General features: G+C 40.7%; 1 protein-coding gene across 4 annotated transcripts in view; it reads right to left on the reverse strand.

Moving 5' to 3' along the window:
• Positions 1–14,156, reverse strand: part of UPF2 (UPF2 regulator of nonsense mediated mRNA decay) — a 147,213-nt gene that overhangs the window by 109,915 nt on the left and 23,142 nt on the right. For all 4 annotated transcript variants that reach the window (XM_050936786.1, XM_050936788.1, XM_050936787.1 and 1 more), the window contains exons 4-6: positions 12,214–12,374; positions 8,641–8,838; positions 6,485–6,634 (exon numbers count right to left, since the gene is read on the reverse strand). In XM_050936786.1, coding sequence (XP_050792743.1) covers positions 6,485–6,634; positions 8,641–8,838; positions 12,214–12,374 — 509 coding nt within the window. The remainder of the gene's footprint in view (positions 1–6,484; positions 6,635–8,640; positions 8,839–12,213; positions 12,375–14,156) is intronic.

A 14,156-nucleotide genomic window follows, 5' to 3' on the forward strand; every position in this document is an offset into this window, starting at 1 on the left:
ATGTGGTTTACGTGCAGCGCTGGGAGAGCTCTCTCCCAGCGCTGGCGCTCCGACCATGTGGCAGCGCTTTGAAATTTCAAGTGCAGCCATACCCTGAAATGACTTTTCTGCACTGGCAGCAATTGGAATACCAGGCCAACCAACTGGTGGTCATTTTAACATTTTTTTTATTGGGGGTGGGGCGAAGGGTGGGATTACTTAGCAAAGATACTTGTGTACAGAGCTAAAGTAACTTGGCACTCTCACAATTCAGGATAAATAGTTACTGTCACCATAACAGAAAAGGCAGTTTCAGAACTATATAGCACCACTCAGAAAGAAGCAAAACCAAAAACATCAAGTTTTCTACACCAGCATTGGGAACATTTTGCAAACATGCAAGAAAAATCTCTCCTTGCGCTTTAAAATGATTGATTCAATTACTGTCCCTGAATTAGTTAAACGATATAAAAAATGGGGAGCAAAACTTCAATGTGGGAAAAACAGGATTTTGGGCACACTTGGGTAGTATCCTTTCTCTGTGAATCATTATCATTGTTATGTAGTATTATAATGCAGTAATGAGCAGATTAGAAATGCAGAGTAAGCGGTGAGAAAAGAGATTTCTCTCCATTTTATCACCTATGTTTCCCCTGTCCCTTATCCTCAGACTTTTATTTCAAAGATCCCTTTCACATAGTGTGATGGAAAGATAATTACGAATATGGTTTCACAAATATGATTTAACTAAAGCAATCTCAAAGCTCATTTAGTGCTTCTATTTGATTAATAAGTGGTGAGAAACCTGTTTATAGAGCAGATGTGTTACACCATCCTTAACCAGCATTGTGTTTGCAACTGCCCCAATGACAAACAGTTCTGTTAAACTAAGTTATAAAACATGTGGATGCACACCATGCCAGACACTTTAAACTATGGCAAGCTTTTTAATAGTTTTAGCACTAGGGTGTACAAGAGTAAAACATTAAACATTTCAGTAAGCATAACCGTGTTTTAATAGTGAAAAATATTCACTAGCAAATTTCAAATAGCTAGCTGGCAGAGGACTGGATTGCTTACATAATTTTATGGTTATGTGGTTTATTTGGAAGGTCTCAAAGCACATTTGTTATGTGAGTCTTATATATGCGCACTAAGCACAGAAGACACCTCATCAATTTTTTCTAGTAATGACAAGTCTGTGACTTTAACTCTAGCTGACTAGACTAAACTAGACTTTAGCTGGTAGGAGCAGCTGCAGAAGCAGGCAAAGCAGGGACTGCTGCACTGGGTGGGGAGGAGAAGGTAAAATGGGAGCCAGATGGAGCCATCCCTCCCTCTAGCATGCTCCAGACCCATAACTGTGCAGGGGAGACCACTTCAGAGAAACTAGAGCCTTCCCTATCCAAGTTATGTGGTCGTTTAGGGGAAAATTGCAGAGAGAAATCAGTCAGACTCCAGAGACAGTAGAACCAGCGACAGAAGCAGCTTCTGACATTCAGAGAACTTGCTACAGTTTTGACGTGACATTCTTTACTCCATATTGACTGACTGTTAGTTCCAACCTTCTCCCTCCCACTCCCTTAGTCTTTTCACCTCAGCTTCACCCCACGCATGGCCCTCTTCCCTGTTCTCTTTCACTCTGTCCCCATCACCTCCCGCTTTCCTTCAACATTCCCTCTCCTTTCACTTTTCTTTTCATTTAGACTTATCCCCTCCTAACTAAACCATTCCAAAATTTTGTGGCACTAACATGATGTTTCCTGCATTCGCTTTGTTCACTCTACTTGTGTGTTCTATTCTTTTTCCACCCTGTATCTGTCTTATCTATTTAGTTTGTAAGCTCTTCAGGACAGCGACTGTCAGCTACTAAGTGCATACAGTGCCTAGCACAATGGGACTCCACTCTTGGTTGGTCCTTAAGTACTACCACAATAAACATGATTAATAATGGTAATAATATATTGTCTCAATTACAGTTATCTCACAATCTTCCAGAATGTAAGAAAAAATGTCACCAAATGATGCATTTCGTGGTTAAGAGAAAGACACTCGGCTTCCCCAGGTAAGGCCATCTTGCCAAACTGTCACTAGATTTTGGTTATAGAGGAATCAAGCTCAAAAAACAATGAACTTACCAAATGGAAATTAAAAAACAAATTTATAAAAGTGTCTCAGTTTAGATTTTTGTAAAACACTTCCCTAAATTTGTGTACAATATGTAGGATTTGCTGTGCACTCACAATGTATTCACAACTTCACAGTGCATTTCATAGATTCCTCTATATGCTTCAAGAAAACGAATTTTTACATTTGGTATTTTGTTATGCCGTAATAATTTTCATTCTATTTTGAATTAGTCCCTTCCCCTCCATGCCCCACCACTGACTCTGGACCTTAACTTTCCATGCTGAGCTAACATAATTATTGATCCATTCGTATTTTGTGACATGTGTTTGAGACATACTCTCCCTACCAGACTGGCTAGGATCTGTGCACTGTCATTGTTCAATTGTGAATGTTAGTCTGGTAACCTGGCACTGTTTCCCAATTTTTTGGGGTGTCAGTGAGCTAAGAGTATGCCAAGATATCACCTGCCTCCATTTCTGATCTCATTTTCTGCAAAACCCCTACACTCCTCTCACCTAAAAAAATACGTCTCTCAGAAATAATCACTTTGTGGGCACAACATTAAACACAATGTGCTTTCAAGGAATGGTCCTTCATCAAAGATATCACAAGCTAAGGGACAGACAGACAAGTAGACAGAGGAAGAGAAACAGTTTTTTTTTTTAACTATACATGTCAAACAGATGCGGTGAGCTGAATGGCAAAAGTGGGTCTTCAAGGGGGACTTAAATACCAAGAGTGTACAGGAAGTGCAGATAAAGGAAGGTTGGCCACCACATGGAAGACAACATGGACATATTTATGCAAAAAGCTGACAGCTGGATGATTGACAATGCAAAGCAAGAACAAGGAAGATAAATAAGGAAGGGATGATTTATGCAGGGTTTTGAAATGATGGCCATAAGACTCTATGTGCTAACATAGGGGATGTGGAGTTATGAAAGGGAATTCCAAAGGAGGAGTAAGATGATCAAAATGACAGGCAAGGAATATGACTTAAGCTGCAGCATTTTATATAGATTAAAAGAAACATGGGTGTTAGGGCAGGATGCTATAGAAGGCAAAGCAGGACATAATGAGGACATGAAGGCGAGATTTAGTTTCAGGGATGGAAAGAAAAGCATGCATCTTGGATACCTTGGAGGAAAGAACAGAAGGATTTGTATTAAGCCTGGATGTCTGCAGCAAGAGGAGCTGGGCAATCAAAAAATAACCCCCAAATTGTGGAACTAAGTGACAAGAAGGTCGTTGGTGTTGATGATAGTAGCAGAGAAAGAGGAAGTTGAGAAGAAAGGTCAGTAGCCAAAATGAGAGACTGGAGGGAGGGAGGATCCTTTCTTCCTTCTCATTAATACTTGCTCCCTTCCTTAAGGTCTTGCATTTGTTTGCACTGTCATACTTAGAAAGCTCTTTGGGGCACGGAGAACATCAATTTATATCAATTACCCTACAGTAACTCCTCGCTTAACATTGTAGTTATGTTCCTGAAAAATGCAACTTTAAGCAAAACGATGTTAAGCGAATCCGATTTCCCTGCAAGAATGAACTCCAGTCATCAGGGAAATTTTTTACACACACACACACACACACACACACACACACACACACACACACGTTTTAAACAAACAATATAATACTCTACACAGCAATAATGATTGTGAAGCTTGGTTGAGGTGAAACTAGACGGTGGAAGAGAGTGGGATATTTCCCAGGGAACGCCTTACTGCAAAATAATGAACTAGCACTCGGCTGAACCCTCAAGGGTTAACCTACTGTTAATGTAGCCTTACACTCTACAAGGCAGCATGAACGGAGGGAGAGGAAACAGCATGTAAGACAGAGACATACCCTGTGCGAGAGGGAGAGATGCGCATTGCCCCTTTAAGTACGCTGACACCACTCTAAGTACATTGCCTTTTTAAACAAATCAGGAAGTTGAGACAGCAGCTGCGGCCAGCAAGCTCTCTCCCTCCTGAGCCCTGTCATGTCCCCCCTCCCCACCCTATGGAGGAGGGGTAAGCAGGGAGCAGGAGCAAGGTGACACCCTGACATTAGTCCCCCTTCCCCCCGCACAGCAAGCAGGAGGCTCTGGGGAGCAGCTCCAAGGCAGAGGGTAGGAGCAGCACGTGGCAGTGGGGGAAGGGACAGCTGAACTGCCAGCACCTGATAGCCTGCTGGGCTGCTGCCACACAGGGAACTTCGGGGAGTGGGGAGCTGATAGTGGGGCTGCCGGATCACCCTGCTTACAAGATTCCACCAGCTAGCTGCAATGGGCTGCTCTTCCTGCAAGCAGTGGACAAAGCAGGCAGCTACCAACAACGTTATAAGGGAGAATTGCGCAACATTAAACAAGCATGTTCTCTAATTGATCAGTAACGTAACATTGTTAACCGGGACACTAAGTGAGGAGTTATTGTATTTTAGCAGTACTTTAAAAATATATAGTTGAAGTATGTCTACTATGAAAAGTGACTATGTAAAGATGGCACATTCTTAGTCAATGCATCTGCTCCCTCTGTGCATCAGAATCAAATCTGATGACTGGAGTTATAAAGCTTGTTACTTACCATAACTGTACTTTCTTGATAGTGTTGCCTCTGCGTATTTTTGCATTGTGGAGGCACCCTCAGCAACACCGAGCTTCAAAAACCTTCTGAAAAACAGCACCCACTGAGGATGCACTATGATCTAGCAGTGAACTCAGTGTCCTCCACCTTCTTCATCAGGTCATCTATCCTACAGCTGAAAAGACCCTTCCCTTGAAAAGGTGGTCTGCAACACAGACTTAAGCCTCAGACAAAAGGCCCAAAGTACTGACTCCAAAAGAGCTGATGCCACCATATGAGTCAACACATCTGAACCATCACAAGTTGTCAGGACTGAGGTTTAGAACTTTATTTCCATTCCTTGGCTAGCAAAACCACCCATCCGCTGGCATGCCTATTTAGTACTAGGTCTCTTTGGTACATGGGAAGCTCCTGGCCCTGATAAAAGATCCTGTGGCAAGTACTTTAGAAGCAGAAAGCACCCTCAGAATTGATTAAGTTCTTGCTCCTGAAGCTCACATCTTTGAACGGTTGCAGCTTCAGAGCCCACTTAAGACTTAGGAACCGACACAAACTTCTTCACAGCCAAAGTCATCCCTGTTTTGTTTGGCTTTGAAGTCAAATGCAGTCTATTCCTTCATGGGTGCAGAAGGACGACTTAACATATCTTAGGGTGGGATTCATAAGGCTTCTGTTTTGAGGCCGCAGAGCCTCTACTGACCATTGATGCAGGCTCAAATGTGAAGACCTTATACACAGAGCAGAAATCAGGGGAAGAAATATCCCCAGGCAAAATGAAGAACATCATTCACATCCACCTCTAGGAAAACCATGAGACGCAATGCACACAAAGAAAGTCCCTTCTTCTGCAGCTAATTGCAGAAAGGAAGTAATTGAAAAGTACGTGGCCCTCGGCTCCTGACATTTGGTGCTGCTTTACAGAAGGTTCCCAAAGTTCAGCAGCACGGGTAGGAAAATCATAACTCACAGGTGGGAGTACACCACAACCAACTTAGATTTTTCCAGTTTTCACCTCTGCTATCTATGCTAACATTGTTACATAAGAGAGGATGTGCTGGATTCTATTCCTTCTTATGCATCATTAGCAGGAATGTTTACTAAGTGTCTATCAGGGAAGGCAATAATTGTTACTGAAAGCAAAATCTGTGTTACTGATGATGACGCACAAGAAAGAAAGAATCCTGTTTGACTTTTAGAATCCACATTGGGCTTAAAAGTAAAACATCTTTTTACTTGTAAGCTGAACACATTTGATAAGATAACTGATACACAAACATGAAGTCTCACATGCCATTTATTACTGTCACTTTTCTGAGTACAGCTGCCTTTACACAAACATGAAGTCTCACATGCCATTTATTACTGTCACTTTTCTGAGTAGAGCTGCCTTTACATTTAGTCTTTTTCACAATTCAATCAAATGCCAAAGTAGTAACAAAGGTATCTATTAACCTTCACCACACAAACCTCAAAATAGTGGTTACTAAACCATCTTAGTGTCTTTACTGAACAGGAGAACTTATTTCTATTTTTATCCTTTATCAGTTTTGGACCAGTTTTCTTTTCTTTCTGCAGAACACTTTTATTTCTTATCTCTCTTTATTGAATGTTTTGTTAGAAGTGCCTGCTGAGCACAAAAGGAGGGAGGAAGGAATGACCTTGCTCAAAACTGCTTCTAGCTACTACAGACATTGCCCAAAAGAATCAAAAGCATCCCTCCACATTAATACAAAGAATTGAAAAAATACCAGGACCCAGTTAAAACACAATACAGTAGCCCTAAAAATGTTTATCAGCTCTGCTTTTACCTTGCTCATCAAGAAGCTTTTTTGTGAGATCTTCTGCTTCATCTCCACAGTCTAACTCCAAGTTATCATAATTAATGTCCAAATTCTCCATATCCAAGTCCAAATCCTCACTACCAGCAACATCCTTATTATCTTTGGCATCTTTTGAATCTGTTTCAAAGAAAGCAGAAATATTTGACATGCAATGTAAACACAAGTAGACATGGCTTAAAAATATTCTAAGACATGTTGGTGCATCCCTGCATCTCTAGCTTGACCTCTTACATACCCTTACTCATGTCTAAGGAGAAACAGCACACTTCTTTTCTGACCAATACATCAGTCTTATTTGTCAACTCTGGACTTTGTGCCATTTTTCTTGTTGCCTGGAACAGTCTTCCTAATTCACTTCCTTGTGTGATGTGCTTCTGTTAAAAGGTGCTCACCCCTTTTGAGTGTTTTGGTTTGTTCCCAATTATACTTGCTGTGTCTTCATTGGGCTGGGATGTGTTATTTGTTAGGATGCTATAAGTTATGTCTAGAATGCCTGTGTTTAATATCATGATTAAATAATAAACTCAAAATTGCAAAAGTGGCGTTTGTTGAAATCCCCAGAAGAAGTTAAAAGTTTTAAATTTGAATGTCCAAGGATCTGCATATCCAAATCAGGGAGAAGTGGTACAACTGGAGAACTATAGGATTGTGAAGCTGTTCTGCACAGTCCAGGATGAGAATGCAAAAACTTCAGAAGCAAAACTACATAGGGCAAACAGTGGTATCTTCCATGGAGATTTTACAGTTACAACATCTCCACCAAATCTGCCTGAAATGTGAGATACACAAGGCCAAGTCCCAGTCCCCAAAACACTGCAAGTTTCAAAAAATTTACAATGAACTTTCAAGCATCTCCTTTTTGCTCCCATCAGAAAACATTGTATTGCAGGAATTTTTTGGCTTGTGTTATAAAGGAGGTTGGACTAGATGATCTAATAGCCTGTTCTTGTCTTAAAATCTATGACCTCATGATAAGAATCTGACACTAAAATATATCTTTATTTTCTTAGATGACCATCTTAATTCATCATAGCTAGAGTTCTTACCCCCTAGTATGCCTAAGACTACAACCCAAACATAACCAGTAGTATTCCTCCTGGTTTTACTATTCTTCTGCATACTGTATCTATAATCTCTAAATTAAATTAGTTTGCATTTTATAAACATATAGCCCTCTTTTTAAAAAAATTGATATACCTTAACTATTAGTTTTCATAAGCTAACAAAATATTTGATAAAACTTTCAAGCAGCATGTGCTTTATATGGAAATAATATTCACTAGGGCATGCAATATGCTTAGTGATTAGTACACAGGAGTGAGGGTTTGTCTACACAGCAAGTCACTGCTCGTCAAGCCAAAATGTGAATCTACAGTACACCATCTGGTATGCTAAAGATTCACACCATGGCTTGCCAAACAGTAACTTGCTGTGTAGACAAGCCTTCAGAGTCTAATGATTTGAGTTCCATTCCTGACAGGCACTAGTTCACTCTGTGATCATGGATAAAGCATTAACCTTTGTGACACAAGTTTTCCCTTGCGGGGGGGGGGGGGGGGGTGCAGGGGGGGAGGAGATGTCTCCGCTAGGAGATAGTTAAGGCACAGGTAGTTTTTACCTCAATGCAGCTAATCCAAGTCAATCCTAGGTGTGTTGGGGGTGCGGGTGGGATAGGGTTGACCTTGATTAGCTACATCGAGGTAAAAACTACCCTTGCCTTGTCTGCACTTGAAATTGGCATCAGGATAGCTAATAAAATTAATAATCTCAATGTAAAAAATCCCCTTACCTTTCTCTGCAGTGAAGGCACAGCCTTGTTTCTTTCATATATAAAGATACAAATATTATTACTTACTCACCAAAACCACACTGATATATTTGGGTGAAAAATGCTATCAGTATTCATTTTTATTTATTATTTTCATAAAATAACTGTGTGTTCAGAGTATCTATCTAGCATCATTTCTGTGCTCAAGATCATCCATCTTGGTGGAATGTTCTGACTGCTATATAAATAATGATTATTTCAACTAAAGACTTTCCTTACTTTTGCCAAACTTGCATGGCTGTTGACACATACAATTTTTTAAAAATCTAGAACATTTTCTTCCAAATTGTTTTACCTCTGGATTCATCCTTGCTGGAGTCCTTGTTCTGAGAACATTTTTCATTATCTTTAAACAAAATGGCTGGCACAAAAGCTTTTAGATCAATAAGGTTCTCATAGAAATTTCGAGCATCTTCATCTTCCCAGATGCCCCCTTCCAGGTCATATTCTCCAGGTTTGCCAGGGGTAAAAATGTCAATGCCAGGCCCATGTTCTGGAATCACAGAATGCACAAATGACTAATTCATCAATATAATCATACTAAAAGAAAGATTTTCTTTTAAGCGAAAGGTTAAAGCTACATACACAAGTTTCAGATCATCTCATTTTAAAAAGACTGATTTTTGGGATAAACATTAAAAAAAATGTTTCCCTGTTACTGCCACTACCTTGGCTTCTAAAATTGAAAGTCATTAAACACATATCCCCAGCATCTTAAAGTACAACCAGACTAGTCTCATTCAAGAAGAAATCAAAACAATGAAATTACAAAACTACATTGTGCAATCAAAAAGTGATCACAATTATATTAAACGAGATCGCTAAATGGAGTTATAGTAGAATTCATCCATATTAGCATCAGAAAGTGTTTAGATACATCATTTTGGGGGTGATCACACACCAACTGCCACAAATGTTTTATTTTCAGAATATAAGTAAATGCTTGCAAAATCTGGAATATTGCAGTCCAGGGGTAATTAGCAAGGATGGATTAAAAAATTTTGGGGCCCTGTGCACTATTGAAATTGGACCTTCCCCACATTCCTTAAACTAGACAGAGCACATGATATATAGTTTATAAATATGAGAACATCTCAATTTATTACTAGTAGTTTGGAAAGGACTTAAAGGGGTGAGATAGCTCAGTGATTTGAGCACTGGCCTGCTAAACCCAGGGTTGTGAGTTCAATCCTTGAGGGGACCACTTAGGAATCTGAGGCAAAAATCAGTACTTGGTCCTGCTAGTGAAGGCAGGGGCTGGACTCAATGACCCTTTGGGGTCCCTTCCAGTTCTATGAGAAGGGAATTAACTAATATGACATGTTAATAATAATACATCTAGGAATATTTCATTTAAATATATATTGCAACTTGTTTTATTTTTTTAATTGAATACTCACTCTTTGGCTTGGGGAAACATTTCCTAAGTTGATTAAGCGCTTGGAAGTATTTATGAAATATGGCTTAGAAATTAGCTTGACCATGCCTAGCTGACTCCCCAGTTATAGGGGAAAGACATTTTTGACAAAAACAGAACTTGTCAGAGACCATACAAATCAGAAAACAGCAAGTACATTAGTGCATTGGCTACCTGAGCCTCTTGTGCGAGAGTTGTTTTGCTGCCTTTTGAAAAACACACAGGCTAAGAGAAGAATTTTACCAGCTCCTAAGAGAAAGGGGTACTGAGTCTCAGTTGGCTCTGGGCACAAGTTTGATTCGAATCAGTACTGATAAGGGACTGACTCAGACACTGATTGTGGGATTGGGCTTCAGTAGCTGAATGAGCAGGAAGGGTAGATCTTTTCCCCTAGGAAGAAGGATGGTCTGGGGTGTCAATGGTGAGCTACCAGGACCTGAGGAGGACACACTGGCTCTGATGGCTCATATCATCAACACCAGCAAAGAAGCAGAATGAACCAGAGGTGAGCAGAACTCCAAAAAGGGATCTGAGAAACCATACCTCTCTAAGAAGTCCCCCTACACTTCTGCCTGATTGCAGTGATAATCCAAGAGAGCTTCAACAGGCCCAATTGCATAGGACACCAAACAGGAGCAACACTACAACACTGCGCCAGGGTACAAAGCCACTCACTGAGCTTTGACTCATGGCGGGGGGGGGGGGGGGCGCAGCTGGGCCAATCTGGTTGAGGCCCATAGGGTTGCCACCTTCAAGAAGCAGAAAAACTAGCCACTGCCCCTCCCCGCAGTATCCTGACCCTCCTGTACCCCATTCAGTGCACAGGCGCGCACACACACACACACACACAAGCCTGATCCTCCTGTTCCTCTCTCAGGCACCCCCACCCCCAAGCCTGATAGCCTATAAGCTCCTTCACCTACCTCCTCTCAGGAGCCTTAGCCCAAGGAAGCCCCCTACCACTCCCTCCCAAGCTCCCAGGAATCCCTGCCTCACCCACTCCAGTCCCTGCTTCTTACTCCTCCCTGCTGTTGAACCTCAGGTCTGCCCTGCTTTCTGGCAGTGAAAGGAGCAGAAGCCACCACATTGGTTCACTGAGGGCCTGGCATGTAGAGCGGGACCAGGGTGTGGCACCAGTAGGCACATGACCTGAATGCTGTAGTGGAAGCAGCTGTGACGCAGCAGTGCATGCTTGCAGCAATGGTTGCCAGTTGCATTGTACTGGGTTTTTTCCCCCAACTTGTAACATAGACATGGAAAAAAGCCCCAGCACATTGTAACCAGCAAAAGGGAAGAAAAACCAGTCAAGAGGGTTAAAAACCAGCCGGGTGGCCAGGGCCCCCTGAGATTGGGGGCCCTGTGCAACTACAAACTGCTTAATCTGGGTCTGGCAATCATGGTAAGGAAACTGTTGGGATAATCACATTTCTTCTTCAAAACAGATTTAGCAATTGGTTTTTTTTTTTAAGGTTGTGCATTTTTGGACAAAACTGAGGTCCATGATTTCAAGAATCTGAATATGTAAATACTAAAATTTGACAGCCATCAAGACTAGTGTGGCACATTAAATTTTGCCGTCATATTCAAAGGTCACAGGTAGCCATCTAGTGGCTTATCTAACAGGTCGTGCAACATTTTCCTAGCTATATTTTGAAATACTTTAAAGGGCAATTAGTATATTTTAAAACTATACTGAATTGCTAAGCTCTGAGATGTAATTAATAGATAACTTCTAAAGCAGATTCAAACTACATTAAGAAGTAATCAAAACAAAGTGCCTTCTGTGCGATTTGAGAAACAAGGAAACAACTAATAAGAAAATAAGACAATTTAACTGAAATTTCATAGTATTTGCTTGCATATTTCTCTAGTAATCCATTTAAAATCTCATTTTAAATGCAGCTCATATAATCTTTGGATTCAAATGGTCTCTCTAATGCAAAATAAAGCCTGCGAATGCCTAGTTATCTGATCAAGTAATTCTTATAAAAATAAATGAAATATACTTACTGAAAATGATGGGGAGGATTAAATGTACAAATATGATTTTCTTTACATGCCACCCATTACCTTACCACCTTAATAAAATCATCCTAACAGAGGTACAAGAGATTGCCAAAATTAACTAACACTTTTAGTCCAATCTTTTTCTTTAACTTCCCATGTCCTTAGGTGCATAGGGCGCCCACCAGTTTCCACCATTTATTTTAGCGGTATGATGGCCTATTTAGGCTCAATAATTCACTGGAGGTTAATAAACTTAAAATGAAGCTTTACTGGTGTACCTTGGAACACTCTGCCCTATTCCATATATTTAAATGAGAGGCTAAGCTATTAACATTTAAAAGGAAACTTGCACTGAAAACACAGATCAATGAGAGGGTTTTGTTTTTCCCCCATAAAGGAAAGCTTTCAGTATCATATAACTTATCACACTAAAAGATGTCCTACCCTCTGGTGTTGGTTTGTCTTGGGGAAGATCCGGCATATTTTCATCCAACAGATCAGCCAGAGACTGAGAATTTGCCAACAGCTTCTGATAGGACATTGCAAATTCTTCATATTGCTTGTGTCGATCTTCACTCAACTCTCCTTTAGAGTGCAGAATACGCCTACAAAGAGCACATTTTAAAAAAAATACAAAATCAGACATTGTCCGCTTATTAAAGATATATTTGACGTATACTGAACTATTCACAAAGTTTACCACTGAACATCATCAGTCTTCCCTCTGGCACAGAATTATACACACACACTAAATGAGACGGTAGCAATAAGACATCAATCTGGCTAACACTACTATCAAAATTCAACTTAATACCAAATTTGATAAACTTAAATGCACTACAACCACAGCCATTTTAACTTTAATGTAATTAAGAATAATCCGATTATGGAGACTGAAAGAACTGAAGCTTTTTTCCCCATAAATATTCTGTAATGCAAGAGTTTTAATGTGCAATATTTTAAGTAAAATATTTGACTAGTATTAAAGCAGGATAAAGACTGCTTTGCAGTCTATGACAATAGGCTTCCATTCTGCTCGTATCAGAAGGGGATGGTCAACACCAAGGAGCTCAGAAATGCCAGTTTTGAGAAGAAGATGTTTATTTCCAAGTTAGCCCAGTAACATGAGCTGACATCCTTGAAATAAAGTCTAAAAGAATTAGTTCATGATGTACATTTTGGTTTCTTTTGCGATACTATACCTGACAGTTTTTAATCCAGGAAAAATTTAAAATACTGTTTTTAATCAAAACCTTTTTTCAAATACATTTTACAAGTCCTAATAGTACAGCATTCTTCTTATCATGGGAACTTTAGGGTGATGTGGTGAGCAAAAAAGGTTACTGCTTTCTTGTCTCATCTATTTAATTACAAGGGACTCAGGTTAAAGTTCTATGAGCCACTGCTAGAAACACCATCCTACCAGTGTGATGGATCAAAAATTTCACCTATTAATCGCATTTAAAATAGAGGCATGTGCACAAATGCTGTGCATATTTATATTTTCTACTTCATTTTTTCTACACATCCTCTCTATTCTTCTGAGTGGGCATGTAAAAACATACATGAAACTTGCTTTCTTAAAATACTGTTGCACAGTAGTTAAACAATAAGTAATGTTCCTCTGGAAATTGGTGGTATATCAGTGGCTTGCAGGCCACTGTCATAAATGACCCACAAAAAATAGATCAGGTTACTCTGCACCACCGGTTCTCAAACTGTGGGTTGACACTCCATTTTAACGGAGTCACCAGAGCCAGCATTAGACTTGCTGAAGCCCAGGGCTGAAGTTGAAGCCCAAGTCCTCCCAGGCAGCAGGCCCAAGCTATGGGTTGTATAAATCGACTGAATTGGCCTCCAGGAGGTGTCCCACAATGCTCTGCTGTGACGGCGGTGGAGATCATTTCCACACGGCAGCCAGGTAAATGGGAAACAGCCACCCCCCTCCGCACCCTTTTAACCTGGGGAACTTTTGAGTTCTCTTTTCCTGTTTCATCAGCATGGAGAGCTCACCAGCCCAGCTGATCATGAGGATTCAATGCCCAAAATGTGCACCTGCCTGGAGTACACAGGAGGTGGAGGAAGTTATTCGTCTGTGCAGAGAAGAGTCTGTGCAGGCACAGCTCCGATTCAGCAGAAGAAATGGGCATGGGGGACAAGGGTTACAGCAGGAACATGCAGCAGTGCCGCATGAAAATCCAAGAACTTCGGCAGGCGTAACAGAAGACAAGGGGAGCAAATAGTCATTCTGGTTCTGCACAGACATACCACTTTTACAATGAAATGCATGCGATTCTCGGCGGCAACCTCACCACTATCCCCAAATGCAGCGCGGATACCTACCAGGAGTGTGAGTTCTGGGTCACCTCAAGAAACAAGAACATTCT

Source organism: Gopherus flavomarginatus, chromosome 1, assembly GCF_025201925.1.
Source record: "Gopherus flavomarginatus isolate rGopFla2 chromosome 1, rGopFla2.mat.asm, whole genome shotgun sequence".
NCBI classification, from domain to species: domain Eukaryota; kingdom Metazoa; phylum Chordata; order Testudines; family Testudinidae; genus Gopherus; species Gopherus flavomarginatus.